Below are 19,766 nucleotides of genomic sequence, written 5' to 3'. Positions count from 1 at the left end.
ACCAACGCATTGCAAATTCTTGGAGGTGCACTGTTGTGAATCACCCGTATTGCCGCTTGCCTAAATGTTTATGTGCACTTAGTGCAGGCCGCGCTGCCCATGCATAAGCAATTTCTATTGGCATGCACAGTCCTTCATGTGTTTGCCGGGCGCATGCACGAGCCCAGTTGGATAAATACTTACCAGCCTGTCACTTCATTTACTGATGAGGCTTCAGAGCAGATGCCTTCATGAGAACACAGAATTTTCTTTCTTGTACAAAATCATTCTCAAAAGTGCTTTTACAGAATGAAAAATTGAGGTCTTGTATCATCCAGTTTGTTACTTTTCCCCTGGATTTCCTTAACTTATATGAATGCAAGTTACAAGTACTTGGTGTATTCTCTGCCCCTGAACAAAGAACCTGTGTTGAGTTTACCATGTTTACAGTGTGTTTCGGTCTGTTGTATTCTATCATTTATGAGAGTTTTATGTTTGCTTTTCCTGGTATTTGATGGTTTTTAAATGTTGGGGTGACAGTAATGCATGTAAACCGATGAGACTTGCAGACCATTCCCCAACCCACCCCTTCTAAAGCCTAGAACATTAGGCAAATATTAGTCCTGTTCACAAGCTTGAGCCTGTTTCAATTAATTTGCAAATTGAAACAGCACACATGGACTGCTGACGTGTACATACTTTAACCTTATCACTCGCCCTCCGTGTTACACGTTTCATTCTTTATTTTGAGCCTTGGATACACATGCATACTTTCGTGAAGATGGTTTTGAGGTATTTCACAATGTCCACAGTAGACAATGTGTCTTATCATCAGAAGGAATGTGAGAGCCGTCATAGCCACAGGCAAAGTGCTCTCCAAAAGAACCTGACAGTCATCACTCTGTAATGTGTAACATCCTAGTAATTTCACCTCTAAAGCTAGCAGACAGTTCCAATTACATGTAGGTTGCTGACCTGACAAAAAGTCACATTTTGAATTCTACTGTATTTGCCTGTTCCGTTTCTGTTTCTGTAGGCTCAAAGCACAAGAAATGGAAGACGTACTTCTTTGTCTTGAACAGTACTGAACAACATTTGTACTATTTTGAAAATGATAAGGTGAGAAATTAACAAGGGGTGTTAAGTTCCAATATTGCATAATCAGTGTATCTCCTGCTAGTACATGTACGTGTACATGTAAATTATTTACACATGTATGCAAATAATTTGATTTATGTCAACAAAAAGTGTGTACATGTATTGAATCCATTAGGTGTATACAAGATGGAGCTAATTAGAATTAAGTGCAAACAAAGAAATGCTCTGAACTTTTGTTTTGACCAAAGCACTGGCCAACTGTCTCGTGTTCCTTCTTTAATCTGCAGAGAACCAAACCCAAGGGTTTGATTGATCTGGGCTACGGCTCAGTCTACATGGTCCATGAGAGCCTGTTCAACCGACCCAACTGTTTTCAGATTGTTGTGCGTGCAATGAGTGATGTTGAAGTCTTCTACCTGAATGCTGAAACACCACAGTTGGCTCAGGTAAGTTTTAGAAAGTGGTGAACCCTTCAGGGTGTGTGCCTGTAGAGATCAAGTTTTTACCGTGAGGAAACTCATTTCTTATTGGATGTTGTTGATTGACAGAATGTTCTGGCATGACCCACGGTATAATACAAGATGTATACGCACATTCTTAGAAATTTCATCCACAAGATGTACTGTTCATCAGGCACCTGCGTCAACCAAAGCCTAAGTCTGACGTCATTTTGAACCAAGAAGTGCAGTGAAAATGAATGGAGTACGCGTGCGTGTTGGTTCACGCTCTGGTTCTCACACAGATGCCTTTTACACACATCATTGTGCGCGTGGCATATTTGTAGAGCCACCATTGATGGAGTGACTCCACCGAAGCCGCAGATCATTTGCATAAGAATTCTTTCCAGATGCACTGGCAGATAAAGGCAGCACAGCCTGCGTCACTCTCACGCCCTCTCTTGTTTTCCTCACTGACTTTGGACTTGGAGGTTGCTTCACTCTCCAGCATGTACCTTCAGTGTGCTGGTATTGCCACGTCCCTGTGGTGGTCCATTTGGCATTAGTACACAGCTAAGGGTAAGCCACGGAGACGTGGCCTATCAGTGACTTGTATCCTCTTAATAATAATTATTTAGTGTAATTGTTTTGATAAAGAAAGTGCACAGAACTGCGTAGAATCCCAGGCGGATCATTTCTTTTTTTTCCCTTTATTTTCATCTTGCTTTCAGCGTAAGTCTGCCAAAACCTAACCTTCTATTTCTGGGCAAAGCAGCCCTCAGGGGATACAAATATCTATGTGGTTTAAGCTTAGGCCATTTAAAAGTAGTTTGACTACAAATTGGTGACCCTGACGTGATCGATGCCTAGTCAAATTCTCCATTTTCTTGTCGCTGATTCAAGGGCCTTTTCTTTTGATCACTTTGGTACTCTATCTGCCCCGTGCTGAAGTGCACCCCCAATCGGCGAAAGAAAGACAGGTTATTACAACCGGGTTCTTGCATGCGTTCTGCGTGTATGCAAAGACCATACAAGCCGGAATAAAATAGTTACGCATGCTCCGCGTCAAACACACATATATTCTTGCACGCTTCTTGGTGATCCTTTGCGGTGAGTACCAAAAAAAAGCCCTCTTTTGTTCCGCTCAGAGCGGATACCACTACATTCAACTCCATCCCTTTAAATTTAAGCAGTAATCCGTAATGGATTGAACAATTTCACTTAAGTGCATGTATGTGTAAAATATTAACATTTTTTAAAGTGGCAGCAGTTTGAACTGTTTGTTGCATATTAATTAGGTTGTGACAGTCGGGTCTAAATTTAACAGATTGCTGTGAAAACTTTTCATTTACTTAAAATCAAATCTATTAAAATCCCTGTATCCTCAACCCCCCCCCACCAGACTTGGACCCAGGTCCTGCGCTCCTGCTGTACAAGGGCCAGCTGGACCCAGACAACACGGGCCAAGAGTTCCGGCATCAAGCAGCTGAAGAGCCTCAGCCTGCACATCTTGGAGGCTCACAAGATCCCCTCCCGTCAGATCTCGCACCCATACTGCGTCATCTCCCTCAACAACATCAAGGTGGCCCGCACGCCTATCCAGGTGGCCCCAGACCCCGTCTGGAGTGAGGAATTTGTGTTTGAGTGAGTGGGGCCATGGATGGCAGTGTTTTTGTGCACATTCTTTCACAAGTGAATTGTTCACATTTTGTTTTAGTTTAAGCCAGCGTCTAGGTCTTTGCATTAAGCTGAACCCACACCATCTGGAGCAAGGAATTTGTGTTTGAATGAAGGGGTAGGCTGATTGCCATGTTTTTGTGCACAATTATTGAAAAAAAGTAAGCTTTGCATTTTCAAGCTTTAGGTTTGATGGACTCACATTTTCTTAGCATTCGTCATCCATATAGTCCCAGACCCTGCGCAGAGGGAGGAGTTTTGTTGGAATGATTAGGGCCATGTTGAATGTGCCACTCCGGATACTATTGTGTACTGTCCTGTTGATCGCTTGACGGCATCGTGATAGAATTGTGATTGACTTGCAAACTCTTGTAACAGACTCCACTACGAAATCTGGCCTAAACCATTACATACCATCTTAGTGCAAGTTCATGTTTCTCGAAAAGAGAGGGCAAGATTCATGCCAGTAGTTGTTTTCATCGTGACATTTGCTGTGACACTAAGCTGTCAGATTGCAGCTTATCCGTACTCCCAGAACAATTAACAAAATCAGTCTGGTTTCCTGGGTTACAAGTAACTCATTCATCTTGTTGGTTATCATTCAGTGACTTCCCTGATGATATCGACTCCTTCACGATAGACATCTTCAACGGTGCCAAGCGGGCCAAGCCCATCCCTCTGTGTCGCACCACCCTGCTGTTGGTACAGTTACCCAACGGGGTGGTGGTGGACCAGTGGTACACGTTGATCGCTCTGACCTCCCAGGGACGAGGGGAGATGGGTTCGATACGAACCAGGGCCCAGTTCCTACAGGAGACCCTCATGCCGCTGGAGGAGTATCGTAGTCTTCAAGAGGTGTGTGGCCTGCCCGATCATTCTGTCTGGCCAAAGATTATCTTCTAACCACCACTGTATACTCAATTTTGCCAACACTGTGGACACGACAGACATTTTACCCGCAGACATTCATGGATTTCTCTGTCTTTATTAAGCAGTTGGGCATCTAGATAGAGATAAATACACAAGGACTTTTAGATTGTGAGTGTGCTTATTGTGTAAACAGAAAATGGCACCTTTTCTTAGACTTACCCAAAAAGAGCAATAGGATCGTCAGAAGTAGGTCAACATACAAAACCTGCTGCAAAAGTGCAGATCATGCTGGTACAGAGCATTCAGAGTTATGTCCTGTTGCACGTTATCATAGGGTCATTGATGAGAAGCTCCAGTTCATCTTCAGAATTAGACTGGATATAGACAACAAAACTGTAAGCAAAGAGCAAAAGTCGTAAATTGAGAATGATGACATCCTAACGTAGTTCTCACATAGAAATGCCAGATTAAAAGCCCATTTTGCTCAAGTCTAACATCCTCCCGCCAAGATATTTTTTTTTTTTGGCATCAGCAAGTACAGTGTCTCCTGTTCATATTTCTCCACCAGCTGGTGCTGTGCGACAGTGACTATCATTTCATCTATGCCCTGGAGGATGCCTGCTGCAAAGACAGGTCCAACCTTGCCAGCATCCTCTTGGACATCTTCCGCCACCAACAGAAAGAAGTGGAGCTGCTGAAGAAACTCAACAGCAGGGAGATTGAGAAAGAAGGTGGGGGGAAGGGGGTTGGATTTGGAACCTTTACTCACCCCTTATGGCTCGGAAACTAACTGAATTCCACCCCCCTCCCAGCTTCAAAGGCACGCTTGCCAGTAATCTCTAAAGAGCTTCACTGTACAGAAAGTCAGTGGGACATTCTTTGTAATTAAACCATCACAGGGCAGCAAAGCCTCATGCAAACTAACTTTCGCTGGTTAGTTCTCATCCGCCCAAGTCTTCAGGTGGATTTTGAAGGATCTGGTTTATAGTGTAAAACTTTGTGTTTTGGCTAAGATAAGGGATTTTTTATAGAACACAAGATTTAGAGAGACCTTACAAACTTCACCAAACATGTTTTAATCTCAGCCTTAATACAAGGCATCAGATTTGCGACCCAAAATTTTATCATTGTAGGGATCTAACCATCCCTACTTTGCTGTTTCTTACACTTGGTACAAAATGCACGGGATTTACAAAATCATAGCCATTCAGGAGAGAACTCATTCCTTGTAAACATTGAAAGCCCTGAGAAATCACAGCGTTTTATTGAAAATGTTGTTGTTCCAACCCCTCTAGTGAATGTTTCGTGGACTTTCTCATCATCTCTAAGTTTCACTCCGGTTAAACTGTTCCATACTACATAACTTTCAATTTTTTTTTTCAGATACTATGTACATGCATTGTGTCCCCTCAAATTCATTCCCCCCCCACTATTTTGCAGAGGAGAAGTCTACACTGTTTCGCTCTAACACGCTGGCGACAACGCTGATGGACAAGTACATGAAGATCACAGCTCAGGAATTTGTGCAGCATGCACTGCACGATGTCATTATCAAGATAATGGAGTCCAAGCATTCGTGTGAGGTAGGAATCTCAGTAGAGAGACAGTCCAGGTTTCAGAAGCACTTGGATTTATGGCATTTCCGCAGCACGTGTCGCTTGATTTTAAGCGTACAGAAGGATTTCCCAGCGTATTCAAATGTGAGGCAACGCACCTCACCAATGTTAGTAACCACCTTTCCCTTTGTTAAAACAAATTTGTTAGCTGAATTTTAAAAAAAGAAAATAATGGAAAGAACAACATTGCAGAAATTCAACACATTTTAGCATGGTTCACCTTGGGATTGTTCTGACTGGTACTGAAGGCCTCAAAATACAAGATTGATGTATCCAGGGGAAACTAATTGAGTGCAAATTTACCACAAAAGTATGGTGTATGTAGAAATTATTCTGGGCACTTTCGGTGTGGTCAGCCGCATTTTTGTTGGCACTTTAATTTTGTCAAAGTTTTTGGGCCACCTCATGTTCGTCGGCAGCGTTGGGGAAACCTTGGTCTACTAACCAGCAAAATTTTGCACATTCCAAAGAGTACAACATCATGAGTTCTTTGCACTGAAAATGAATTTCAACAAATCACTTGTTTAAGTTGCACGTCTGAAGAACTACTAACACCAATAATTAAGATCAAACAAACATTACCAGAAGTTTAAGTTAACAATAAAAAGAGAGCAGAGCTAGAAGCAAAGTGGAATGAAAATACGGTGAAAATTTGTGACAAAACTTTGATTCAAGATGTAACAAATTATAAAATAAAAGCATCTGTGAACCATGATAATTTGAGACCTGTGCTTTTTTGTCTCTACAGCTGAATCCACTCAAGGTAGAAAAGGGAGATGATGTATCAGAGAATTGCGAGTATTTGTTGGAGTTCCTGAAGGAAATCATCGAGTCCATCTTTGCATCTGGGACTATGTGCCCTCCGTAAGTCTTCTTGTCTGTATGAATCTTGGCTCAGCCCTGTCCTCTGTTTCTTTTAGTCACATAAGTGATGCTCACGTCGGGCAGGGGAAAAACCCAAAATTAATTAACATCTCTTCGCCGCAAATCTATCCTTGGAAATAGTTGTTTGCGGTACCCGCTGCTACATCTGACTCGAACCACCCAGTTAACATCGGCAAGCTCAGTGATTGAGCTATGCTTTGTGCTCTCCCACATTAGCTATCTAGGACTAGCTTGGAATCCTTTCAGATCTCAGACAAAGGCATGCCTGGATTGTAGTCAGAACTGCTATATATCTGTTTGGCAGTACACTAATTTTGTTGTAAAAGTCAGATATTTTGTCTCATTTCAAAAACTTGCATTTGTGATTTTAAGAACGATTCCAAGTCATTTCCAGCCCTTTGTACATTCTGCAAGTTGGATACACACAGAACCTCTGAACCACTGAACTGTGTCATGCATGTATTTTACCATTTGTTACAGGGCACTGAGGTATCTTTGCTGGTGTCTGAAGCAGGATGTGAGGCAAAAGTGGCCAGACGATCCCAACATAACGGCTCGGGCAATCGGGTGGGTGGGCTGCCAGGGAATGGTGACTGAGCATGAGCCAGACAGGGTGTGGGATATACCACGTGCGGCATATTCTTTTAAAAGCAAATTGTCCTCGGGGTAGCGTTTGATGTGCAAAAATACGAACACTAATTCACCTGCGTTTATCAATCCAAACTGGCTTGATTTTGCCATGACTTTAAAGGGGAAAGCCTGCTTCAATAAGGGAATAAGTATGTGCTTGACCGGTCTTAAACGTGCATTTAATGCCGGCTCAGGAGAACGGACGTGATTATTGTTCAAACCAAATCCCATTCATAAATACCTGTTTATTCTATGTTAATGTTGATACATAGTCGCATGACACATTTCAACCAATAGGAATAGAAAAACTTTCCCAGGTATTTATGAATCATGGATAATATTTGTTACTCACGGCCAAAACGTCAGGGGTTCAAATCCATTTGCCGGCCATAAGTTGCAGGCTTGGGTTTGCTGCTTCATCCCTGCTTGCCTCTCTCAACCTACAAATATTAGTGAGTCCTAGCATTCACCGGGGAGCAAACTGTGATTGACTGGCATCCCCTCCAAGGGGGGTAGAAATAGTCTCAATCATTTGGTGATGCCTGGTAGCAAACCAGAGATAAATTCCAGCCTATAGAACTAAATTGGCTGGGCGCAGACTGGTTTCACTACATCCTCCCAAACGCTTCAAGTCTCACATGCAAGTAAATGGCCAGTCAGCGAGCAGGGGATAAAAACCGATTTTGGACCAGCTACCTCGAAGAGTCTGCTTTTGACAGAATGCATGAGAAATCCACAGTCGGTGAACATTCGACGGTACGCTGCAGTGATTCAGTTGTCTGCTGTTTCTGTCTCTCACAAGGTTTTTTTCTATCAAAAGTCTAGACTCGTCATGATACGAAGGCATGTTATAATAAAAATGCTGAGGACATTTTATCAATTGCTGGTGTCAAGTTCACTGTCCTTGGTGATCGACATACACTAGTACCTCATCAATATCCATTGTTTTGTATTTCTCCACAGAGGGTTTATCTTTCTACGGCTCATATGTCCAGCGATACTCAACCCCAGGCTTTTCAACATCGTAACAGGTATGACGTGTGGTTACTCCGGTGCACACCTTTTGCATTTCAAAGATGTGTGTTCTTCCATCAAAAGTTAGCTTGGCATCATTCCAGTCTGCAGTGTGTGACTCCTGGGAGTTACTTTCTTGCTCAGATGAATCAAGAGCTGTGAAGTGTCCCTTTTTTTTCTTTAAATCTTAAGTTTTATTGCTCTGTGCTTGTAACACAAGTTAGGGCGTGCTGACGAAGCCAAGGAAACTACTGAAAAGTCCTGTGCAGACTTTTATGGGACAAGTATGTTGAAACGCATACAGATTTTACCTCCAGACTACCACTTCATAAGACCTAAGTTACTCGCTGCTGTGTTACCTTCAGTAGCATACACATGCAATGCTGTTTGCACCAAAGATCGTATAGCGCAGCAAAGCGGCGCAAGATGCGAACTTCACTGTGAATACACGTAAAATATTGTAATCCCATAAGCGCAATTTGAGCAAGCGATACGCCTGCGCAATACACATTAATGCGCAGGCGCCGCGGCAGGCACGTGCACCTGGTGAGCCTGCGCCCAAGCATTACTGTAAACTGCGCAGGCATATCGCTTGCTCAAATGGCGCCCATGGTAATTACATCTTTTGGGCAGAGTTATCCATCTTGTGCCTTTGGCGCTATACAATCTTTGGTTTGCACTGTGTGTGAGACATTGAACAGGTAAGGCATTTTTGTCTTTATGATGCCGCGTGCAATTTTTGATCATCAAACGGAGATTGTTGGTTGCGTGCGTTTGCCACATTGTTTTGAATTTTTCTCATTGTTGGTGTGGTGGTGCAATTGCGCATTTCCTTTTGCAGAGGCTGCGTCACCCATGGCGAGTCGCACTCTCATGATTGTTGCCAAGGCGATACAGAATCTGGCTAATCAGGTGGAATTTGGCACTAACTACAAGGTAAGTGCCCAGGTGCAGGTACTTGCAAGCAACTTTCATGGTAATATCATGCAACACTGGCCCAGGTCCTTGGTTGCGATGCAGTGTTGGTTCTGATTAACATGTATTTGACTGAAAGATTAAAAAAATCTAGTGCACAAGTTGGATGAAATTAATTATCTACTGCTCTTCACCCTGAGCACCCTCACCTGCGAAAGAAAAACAGATGGTACTGTCTGGCCCACAATCGGGGATTAGTTTCATAGACAAAGCCTGAGACGGAGACGAAGTTGAGTATTGGGAAACTGCAAAGTTTTCTAACTGGGTTCTTGCATGTGTTTGGCGTGCACATGAAGACCAAAGGACTGTTACTTTCATTTCTAAACACGCCCTCTTTTGTTCCTGCTCGGAGCAGATAAGACAACAAACCATTTGAAGATAAAGTATTCACATTTCAGTTTGATTGAAAGCATTCCAGTGTATGACTGGTGTCAGTATTTAATTGTGAGCTGTTGTAAAATTTGATGATGTCCTCCTGTTTTGAGGAAGGCAAGGCAGAAATCACATCTGAAGATTTTGAACAGGATTCTTTAACACGGAATTTACACTGCTGTCTTGGGACGTATGTGCACGTTTTATAGTTTGACGCTCAGGTCAGCTTTTTTAAAATCAAGTTATATGTAAGCATAAAGCCTCGGAAAGCCTGGTCCGAGAGAGGGTGAAAGTCCGGCCAATGGTCGACTCTTCCGTGCGAGGGCGATGTTCCATGCAGTAAATCGCTGCGGCGAGCTACGCGGAAGTACAAAGATGTCTGAATGAGAATGAAGGACTGATTGTGTCATTACGTGACACTCAGTGTCATGTAATGTTTTGAAAGTTATTTTTCCCCTGAATCGTATGGTGTCTCCCTAATTCTTTAATCACGTTTGTGAGTTGTTGGTTTTTTTATTTGTAGGAGGCCTACATGGTGGTCATCAACCCTTACATTGTCATCAACAAAGGCAGGATGTGTCATTTCCTTAACGAATTAGCGGTAAGTTGTTCTTGATTGTCTAGTGATGACTCCAGACTCAATTTTCTCTCTTTTGCTGGCCATAAAGGAGTTGGCGTTTACAATGTAGTTACTATGACTGCCTCCACGGCTGACAGTGAGCTTGGTATTGATCAACTTTGTAAGTCATGTTATCAAATTACCCATGTCACTTTCATGACCATTTCCATTTCCAGTCTTCAGGTTATTTTTTTGAGTAAATTTTGGTTTGGCTCTTGGTATTAGAAAGAGCCAACTGAATGCTTTGTCTTGATGTATCACCAAGTTTGCCAGCCTGATAGAAATTGATATGGATGAAATATCGAGGGTCTGGATTGATTTCCTTTGTGCAAGATTCCGTTTAGAAACCTTTAACGCAAATGTGGTTGTGGTGACTTTTAGTCCATTTTATTAGGTTTGGTCCCCCTTTCTTAATAAGTGTGCACATTATCCCACCACAACTGTAACTGAATAAGAGAGTCAGGTTTGTGCAAAACACTCGTATGAAGACACCGACCAGAATCGCACGGAAGCTCTGCTGTAAATAAATATCAGGGTACTGATTTATTTAATTGCATATGCGACACCAGCCTTGCTGTCGAAATTCATCATTTTGTACATGTATGATAAGAAATTGCAAGCTTGTCTCCTCGAATGGCCAAGTAAGCAGTGTCTGAATCACTTGGCTGCGGCTTGATGTGAGACACAACCCTGTTGGAAGTGGCAACAGCCACCACCCTTGACTCACAACTTCAATCTGGAGACAAGTAATTCTCCAACTGTCATTCGCTTACAGTTTGTTACAAAGACGCTTACATCAAAGAGTTGCTGCTTGCTTGCACAGATCACACATGATTTCCTTCAACTTTCAGTGTCTCACTTCCGGTTTTGTTTTCCCTTTTTCCTCACAGACTGTCACCGAGTGTCCACCCCCAGGGGAAGTTCCTCCCATTGATCTAGCCAGGCAACTTGCAGCTCTGCACCAACTGTGTGTTACTTACATCAAAGAATTACAACAACTCAGCGTAGTTCAGGTAGAAGAAAAATACTGGTGCCTGGAATTAGAGGAGACCTGATATATAGATAGGGAAACGGCTTCATGTGGTCCCTTTGCATTTGTGCACAATGTTGTTCTGGAAAACAAAGCATGTCTGAAATGTAGGATGTGTCATATTTGTGGAAATGTAGAAAACACAGGTGGAAACCATACAAAGTGGTTTTTTATTTAATTATCTTGTACTAATCCCTTCTGGTTGTCCCTGTGGCAGTTATTCAGTTGATTGAACTGCTTCCTGCTCAGTCATCTGTGACAGTAAATTAGAGTTCTTGGTGTCATAGGAAAGAGGCCATCATTAGTTAATAAATGGTGGTTGCCAATTTCCAAAATTTCAGCCATGTCCAAGAAAATGAAGAAATTAATCTCGGTTTCCTTTTTTTAAAACACACTGTATATTGGCCTAACAAATGTAGGGACTGTTAATTTACTTTATTTCCCCATATTATGCGTAAATTTTTTATGTTGCGTTTGAATTCCCAAGTTGTTTTTTATCTGTGCAAAGGTGTTTCCATCTTAATTCCCCCTTGATGAATTTAAATGAACACACCACTTTCGTCATTTCACCGTTACCAGGCATGCAGTCTTTGTTCTCAGCAAAATACAAGCTCCTCAACTGAAGCGAATTAATTTCAAAACATTCGTCCGTTGTATAACAGCCTAGTTTGAAGAAGCTGCTGGCAGTCACAGAGATGCTGACACATAACAGGAATCAATACATGGGGCGGTCCACGACCCTGGTATGATCCAACGAGCCGCTGATCTGCTTAGCCAGTAGAAGAAGTGGGGACCTCACACACCGCTGTCAGTCTTTGGAGGTGAGGAGCTACTCAAACCAAGGTGATGTTTACCTGCTCGCTGTGGTCACTGTGCTACAGAAGTCAGGGTTTTTTTAATGTTGCGGAGGTGCTAGCACAAAGAGTTAATGTCGAATGTTATGTTGACTGGTAATGTGAGCAAAACTGATTCCCTGTCAAAGAAGTCTATACAAAATGAGGCCATGTGATGGCTTCTGTAGGACTGCTGTTGGTCCAAACCCCTAACCCTGGTAGCCAGGTAAGTTGTTGATCCTAATGATTGATGGAAAGTTTTGTTGTCGAACTAGCCTTCCATTAGTGAGTCCGTGATCACCAGAGAAGCAGTTCCCTCTACGATGTAAAAAATGCATGTTTTTCACTCCATCAAAATCATGAATAAATTAAATTTGGAAAAAATTATTTTTATTTATAACAGATATAAGTTTGCTTTTCAGTTCATCATAGAGTAAGTGTTCTGGTAATTTAACAAGGAAGTCAATTTTTGAGTGAATTCTCAAAAACTTGACTATCAATTACATAGATTTTCAATTTCTACATTTTGATACTTATCAGTATAAATACCTACAAAGGCTACTTTTAGTTAAGGTCTGTAAATCCTCAAAGTCATGTCAGTGGGCGTTTTGGTAAAAAAACAAAGTAATACCCGCTGATGCCATTTCCATAGATTCTACACTAGAAAGAAATTTCTTCTCGAGCACATACATGTGCACTTATCTTAATCCTATGACAAATTGAAGAAAATCCGTGTTGATAATGAATGTCGACCACAACTGTACAATGTAAGCTGACATACATGTAGTGACGTACAGTGGTTGGCAGCATTGTCTAAGATGGCAGCATTGTGTAACAGTGGACATGTACAGTACACTGTATCCACAAACACTCAATCACATCCTTGTGCGTTCACTGTGTATTTGTAATACGAGGCTTACTGTTTAAACGACACAGATTCTTCCTTTTATAGCTTGAACGTCAAGTGTAAGAAACGCCTTCGTTAATGGCAGTCAGGTGGGAATAATGCCCCCCTTTGTTTTTAATGGTGCGATGAATCATTAAACAGAATTTGTAGTTGATATGAAGAGTGATTGGTTATTGTTTTCAGCTTTGAAACAAGAACTGTATCAGTGCCTACACATCCGTGATAAATGTCGCAAGTGTTTTGTATTTTGGTCTAAACTTCAGCGGTGTACTTTCAGAATTATTGCTTGGGACCCGTGCTCATGGCACTTTCAAGTATCTCCAATCTGTGCTCTCAATGCTGCGGTCAGTGTGGCTAGCCTTACTCACTGTCAGTAGTCAAGACCATTGCAAGACCGGACACAAGACCAGACACAAAATTAGACACAAGGCCAGTTACAAGACCAGACCCAAGGCCAGTCACAAGTAACAGATTTGAACAGTGACAAACGAATGCTTTTGTCGCAGTGTGTGTGAATAGTTTGTGATTTGAATTCAGACGGGAGACCTTGTGTTGGTCTTGTAGTGATCTGTACTGGGTCTTATGATCATCTTAAGCGGTCTTGAGTACAACTCTGTACACTGTCAGGTGCTGTGCCCGTCTGAGAAGTCTCAGGCCATGTCAACTGTATGTGGATACTGTGTTTTTGTTGGTGTCTGGAATAGTCACGCAGGTGTATCATGTTTTAGCGGCATTGCAAAGACTGAAGTCTAAAACTACCTTTTCATTTGATAATTCTGCTTTGGCAATCATGACATTACAGTAGTGTAATTGATCTGTGAGCTTACACATAACAACTCAGTGCACCGTACGGTATCCCACCATTGAGTGGCTACTGCACGTGCAATATGTGCTTGACAGTGAGCCAAGATGACTGTAAGCATGATTTGTGGGCTTGATGAGCAGGGGTAACAATTAAGCACCCCCCCTTTGTAATTGTCACAGCATGGAGAAATCACAAACACAGTTTTTGTATGATCATCACAGGGAGAGTTCATATCGTAAGAAAACGTGTCGAGATAGAGAGACCAAGCTGATAAAGAAACTGTTGTGTTTTGGTTAAAATGCTTCCCTTCCTTTCACAACATAGCGATTGAATAAGCATAGTTTATACTTAAAGAATTGAAAAAAGAATTGACAAAAGATCAGAGAAAGTAAAAATCCTACACCTTTTCAGTGTCTGAAGTATTTGTTTTATCAGCATAAACCCATATATCAATATAAAGTGGGATTTTCATTTTTTTTTTAATCCACACGTAATGAAAATCTATATTTGACATTAAGTACTTTCTGCTAGTCCGTACCAATTCAACTCATTAAAATTGTAATTTCTGATTTTAGGAAAAAATTTTGTAATTTTTCTCTCAAATAAAACATGTAAACAATGAATTTCTTTTGTTTTACTCCAGATTAATGTTTGTTAGCCTGATATTTTACATCCCGAAAATCTCTCTGTAGAGAGATGTACATCTGTAGATATCTCTCCATCTTGTAAAATGTGGGCCTTATATTTGTTGTTTTTTCTGTTTTGAATTTTATAACATAAATAATGTGTTAATACCAATGCCCTGGTTGGCCCATTGTTGAGGGGACTTTTTTGAGTGAGGAAATTTTAGACTGAGTTTGTCATAAATAACGAACTTTTCCCCATAAAAAGTGCATGCATTGTTTGAGTTAAACACGTGCGTAGTCTGCACAGCTTCGTTGCCAGTATGTGTGGACAGGCCATCACCATGTAATGGGGAAGTTTTCTTTCTATTGTTAGGCAAGTGAGGACCTCATTATGGGGACTTTCTGCTGTCCCTACAAAGTCGATATACTGACGAGAGTCTGTCTCCACACCTATGAAATAAATATGTATGGCTTGGCCTGTGGAAATACGAGATGCACTGTTTCTTTGGGTGCTCCCAATTCAGAATTAGGTCCACCTTGAAGGTAGGCTTTTTTGCAACTGACAAAGACCTAGCTCTAGAGCTAGACACAAGATGCTTCCTCGTCTACAGATACATACACTGTGACACAACATGTTTGTCCCGTGTTGTAAGCACGGATGCCTCCTGACCCAAGCCTCCAGTGTAATAGATTCCAACCCATCACCCCTATCTGACTTCATAGGAAAGTGCACTTGCAATCAAAACACGATCTCATCAGTTCAGAGACCTACTGAGCTATATACACGTAGATGCCACCTTACAGATTGCCAATTGATATCTTCCATCCCCCCCACCACCATGTAGCCCCACCCTCTCCACCTTCTCAAATACAAACAACAGAACTTATTTTCCCAATACCATTCAAGATCAGTCATGCCTCTGCCTGTGAGATTTGACTGTGGAAGGCAAAACTACCTTCATGTATGGGAAGTGGCCACAGCCAGTGGCTTCCATAGGTGTAAATGATTTTACTGCAAAGGATGAGATGTTGTGTTCTTCTCTTTAATGTAACATTCTGTCACAGAGTAAAGCACATAACACTTTCGTTTGAGGGCCTGTTTTGACCAAAGACTGACTAATGACTGGAAGAGCTTTTGTTCCTTTGATGCGTTCTGTGTTCTGCACAGTTATATTTGCCATGTCCCACTACAGCCAAAAGTGTTGTTTTCTGGATGGTGGACAAAGTAATATCGATGAAGATTGTGGTAGCACCATTGGAAATCTCTATTAGGAATGAGTGGAATTCTGAAAAGAACTGGCATACTTAACACTTCTAAAAACATACTCCATCTGTCGTCAGAGCTCTGCTGACTCCTGAAAGGGATTTCACATGACGATATTGCAGATTTCATTGCATGGTGTAATTTAAGTATGTTTTCAGAGCAACTCAAACAAATCAGATGAGCTTAATGCTGGTGCATATAATTCAAAATGATTGAGGTCCTATCATCTTTATTTTATGTAGTATTTGCAAAGGAACAATTTTCGTTAGTGATTGCACATCACCGCAATCATATTTGTAAATAAAAGCATGTTTTAATGTAATTATTATTATTGTTATTATTGTACACCAAAACAGTACTTTCTTTTCATATCAACTTGGAGGTACCTGCCCTATAACAAGGGTTTATGTTAGAGGCCAATCCAAAAGGCACAAAGAGTTTGTTTCCTTCCTTTATAATGTTACAAAGTGACCTTGTTTGATTCTCATGCAGCTTCTGGTCTGGGTTAGTCAACAGATGTTTTTTGGGGAAATGAGAGGCAAATCTTTATTTCAGATGTTTCTTCTATTTCTGTGTCATTCAAACTGGTTTTAAATGAGCCTTTTTTCTAAAATGAGCCATGGCACATGGCCATGTTGATAGCGCAGCACAGACCTTGCCCACATGTATTGCTGTTCCTGAATGACTTAGGACGCGCTTAATTTTTGGGCATGTACTGTTGAAATACCAAACTGGTTCATTGTCTGTTGTCTTGGTAACTAGAAATACAATAGAAGGGAATGCACTGCAGTCAATATGCAAACACAGAGGCTGGTATATACAGAAATGCTGTGAAAAAAACACAAAGGTTCAGGAAGATGCGTGTACATTAATAAGGTACTGTCAGCATGTATTGGGTGATGACAGATCATGATGTTTCTGAAAGTTGTATACTAAAGAAGATGATTCATGAATGTGCACACTGCGCTTTTTCAGTGTTTTCTCTTGAACAAGAAATACACTGATACTTCAAACTGTCAAGTGATCAGAGTCGTGGCAAATCTCTATATTTGCAATCTGTTCATTTGCATTGAGTTGGATTTTGTTTTACAATGAGACATAAAAATGACAGCAAAGCCCCCCTATAAATAAGTGTATGGTCAGCTTTATTTTGGCTTTGTCTAAACATGGTCCGCATCACTTGGCTGAGGTAGATAATAGCACATATGAAACCTATGGAAGCCCCAGCCCCATGGCTACATTTACTTGTGTGTTTTAACTAGCCACAGCCAAGTAATGTAGACGTAGCTTAATATTGAGTAGGCCAGTTTCCAGATCCTCTCCGAAGGCAGTTTTGAGTCAGTCCCTGGCCTGGTCAGTTCTGGCCCCCTTCCTCCAGTGTCTCTATCTGGAGTTGTCAGCTCAACTACTCAAGGATTTTACTCAGACCAAACAGTAACCTGGGGTTCATTTCTGGGGGCTGGGAAGCACAGAAATGTGTTCAGCAAAGAAAGTGTTTGTTCAGCAACAGCAGGATGCCAGACATTGTCATGTACTGTGAAGTTTTTATGACTGTAGAGCTGAGTTTTGCTAAGCACATTAATCTTCTAAGCAGTATTTTCCGGTTTGCAGCTCCAGTCTATGAAGTCAAGTGCTAGTTTCTGTAGACATTTCTTTTGTAGTATGGTGTAAACCAGTAAATTTCAAAGAATCAGTACCCCCAGATCATCTTTCAAAGGTTCAGTGCACTTAACAAGGAAGTGTATGGGATTAGGGAATCAAACCTCAAACCATGGGCTTTATGAGATTGCCCATCATGGAGGAACTAGATGTGGGAGGGATGATCTAGCCTTTAAAGGGCTTGCCTCTTTTTCCCAAACCAAGATGAATCTTCCCCCAATTTAATCCAAAAGTTGTGTGAAACAAGTCGTCTTGTTTGTTCTTTGATGTCTCAATATCTCAACCTACAATGTTTCCCAAAGTATTTTCAAATAATTTTTGAGAAATTTTGGATGGATTTGATGCACTGCTTTCAGCAAAAGAAGCATTTTGGTGATGCTTTCAGAAACATCTGTGCAATTTATTGTTGTGTGGTTGTTTGAAAAAATATAATGAGACATATGGGAGTATGGTATTCACGACCTCCAGCATCATTGCTCCAGATGGATTAAATCAAGATCTGGGTTTTACAGAATACACTGTTTATGGATAAGCAAGTTAATTTATGTAGATGAACACATATCAGGAGGCATTATAGCATTAAGAAATTGGGAGGTCAACTTCTGTCGGCAGATTTCTTACAAGGTGGTTATTTTTGCTGTATCAACACAGTATTATGTGCTAGGCAAAGCTTTGAATGTTTGTGATAAATCCAGTTAAGAAAAGAATGGAACATAATGTCAAGATTATTAAAAAAGGTTGAGATGGAAAAAAATGGTCTCGTGTACGTGTGTCTGCTTGTGTTACAAAGGTGCACATCTAAAGCTTTTCTTTGTCTTTGTGCATGTGTCAACAATGAACACTGAGGATATGTGACACATCAGAAACTGTGATCGTTTGGAAACTGACGCAGGATGAGAGAAGTTCTCGATGCACCTGTGGATGTGCATGTCAAAGAAGCAGTTTTCCTGAAAGGAAGTACTGAAGTACTTTTTTAGTTTAAGATTATTATCATGCACGCTGACAATCTAAGCCAGAACCAACCTAATGGATAGATCAACAAACATGGCAACCTCCCATAGCAATGTGTGCCAGAAGTGTCATTTACGACAAATAAAGTCGAAAGTCAGTAAAATACTCGGACTACTGATGTGCAGATTACTGCACCGAAAATCGGCAGCAGTTTTGGTTTGAAGTTAAAACCATACAGTTTGTAAGGCCGTGAGAATAGAATTTGCATACTTGTGTCCTAACAATTTCAAAACACAGGAGGCATTTTTTCATTATTTTATTTCAACCTCCAAGTACAGACACTTTTCAAGTAAAATACTGCTAAACCACAACCAATCGCCTTGCTGGGGATGAGCTACCTGTAGACTCTTCATCAGTTTATGGATCAGGTCAAATAGGGATCATCAAAACAAAAAAAGACCGGCAGTAGAACGAAAATAAACGTGCGAGCTGATCCGACGCACGTGAGGCGGCCAAAGCTCAAGCAGACATCTGGACATACAAAAGCCATCTAAACTGAGCTAAGTTTGGATGAAAATGTATAAATATGGTGTTTTATACAGCCGCTAAAAGATGTGGAACTCTGATTTTGTGATAAGTTCTTACAAATAATGATTTTTTTTTGTAAACAATAATGGGGGGCGGTGGCGTCGGGACATGTTAGCGGCGGACGCAAATCTACAACTTTTATTCTCATCATGGCCTATTGGGAGGACGCCATAAACCGTATCAGCCCATCCCTCTGAAGAAAAGCAAGAAAGCGCATTCCAATTTCGGAATTGGTTATTGTATTTTGAATAGATTTTCCCTTTTGTTGCTTTTATGGGCATGTATATTTATTAAGACCGTTAAGTTAAAGAAGGCTAAAGTGATGAGGGCAAGTGAGGAGAGCCTGCAAACTTAACGACGGGGCTTCTTCCTTTCATAAGGCATCATTAAGATGTCTTCCCAAGCCGCAGACAATGGGAAGTTTTGCAAAATTAACATTAATATAATTGCGTGCATGTGCTGGAGATGAGAAGACTGAAGTGATGGCGGTATGTCACTAAGATTGCGTTTTATTGTGTCCGCGCATGCGCACGCGCGTTGGAGAAGACTGAAGTGAGGGCGGTATACTAACTTAATGGTGTCTCTTCTAGTACATTGCTGTACTTTACATCGCTTGCATGCTAGGCGTTCATTTTCGCTCGTCGCCCAGCGCCCTAGCAGGCGCTAGGCTGCTGGGCAATGAGCGAAGGCTTTCATTTGCCCGTGTGTGAGTTGGATCGGGAGAATATTGAAAATGAGGGCGGTATGTAACTTCACAGTCTGTCTTCAACATTGCTTGGTGTTCATTCTGTGCGAGCTAGCGTCGGAGAAGACTGAAGCAAAGAGAGCACTCTGCATGATTGTATAATGACAGAAGTTGCTGCTGTATTTTAAATACATTATCTCCATCTTGAGCCCATTTTCCCGTGAAAGCCTCTCAGGAGGTGGTATT

General features: G+C 41.4%; 1 protein-coding gene across 2 annotated transcripts in view; it reads left to right on the top strand.

The window, feature by feature from the left end:
* The window catches only part of rasa1 (RAS p21 protein activator 1), a 41,823-nt gene extending 23,773 nt beyond the window's left edge, over window positions 1-18,050 (top strand). For both annotated transcript variants that reach the window (XM_022250285.2, XM_022250275.2), the window contains exons 12-24: window positions 1,016-1,098; window positions 1,365-1,523; window positions 2,917-3,158; window positions 3,797-4,046; window positions 4,630-4,792; window positions 5,502-5,644; window positions 6,426-6,541; window positions 7,043-7,129; window positions 8,156-8,223; window positions 9,048-9,142; window positions 10,077-10,154; window positions 11,063-11,185; window positions 11,865-18,050. In XM_022250285.2, coding sequence (XP_022105977.2) covers window positions 1,016-1,098; window positions 1,365-1,523; window positions 2,917-3,158; window positions 3,797-4,046; window positions 4,630-4,792; window positions 5,502-5,644; window positions 6,426-6,541; window positions 7,043-7,129; window positions 8,156-8,223; window positions 9,048-9,142; window positions 10,077-10,154; window positions 11,063-11,185; window positions 11,865-11,951 — 1,694 coding nt within the window. In that variant the 3' untranslated portion in view covers window positions 11,952-18,050. The remainder of the gene's footprint in view (window positions 1-1,015; window positions 1,099-1,364; window positions 1,524-2,916; window positions 3,159-3,796; window positions 4,047-4,629; window positions 4,793-5,501; window positions 5,645-6,425; window positions 6,542-7,042; window positions 7,130-8,155; window positions 8,224-9,047; window positions 9,143-10,076; window positions 10,155-11,062; window positions 11,186-11,864) is intronic.
* The last annotated feature ends 1,716 nt before the right edge of the window (window positions 18,051-19,766 follow it).

Source organism: Acanthaster planci, linkage group LG05 (assembly GCF_054643075.1).
Source record: "Acanthaster planci isolate LZ-2023a linkage group LG05, COTS_SCS, whole genome shotgun sequence".
Classification (NCBI taxonomy): domain Eukaryota; kingdom Metazoa; phylum Echinodermata; class Asteroidea; order Valvatida; family Acanthasteridae; genus Acanthaster; species Acanthaster planci.
This window is presented reverse-complemented; position numbering and strand designations above follow the sequence as displayed.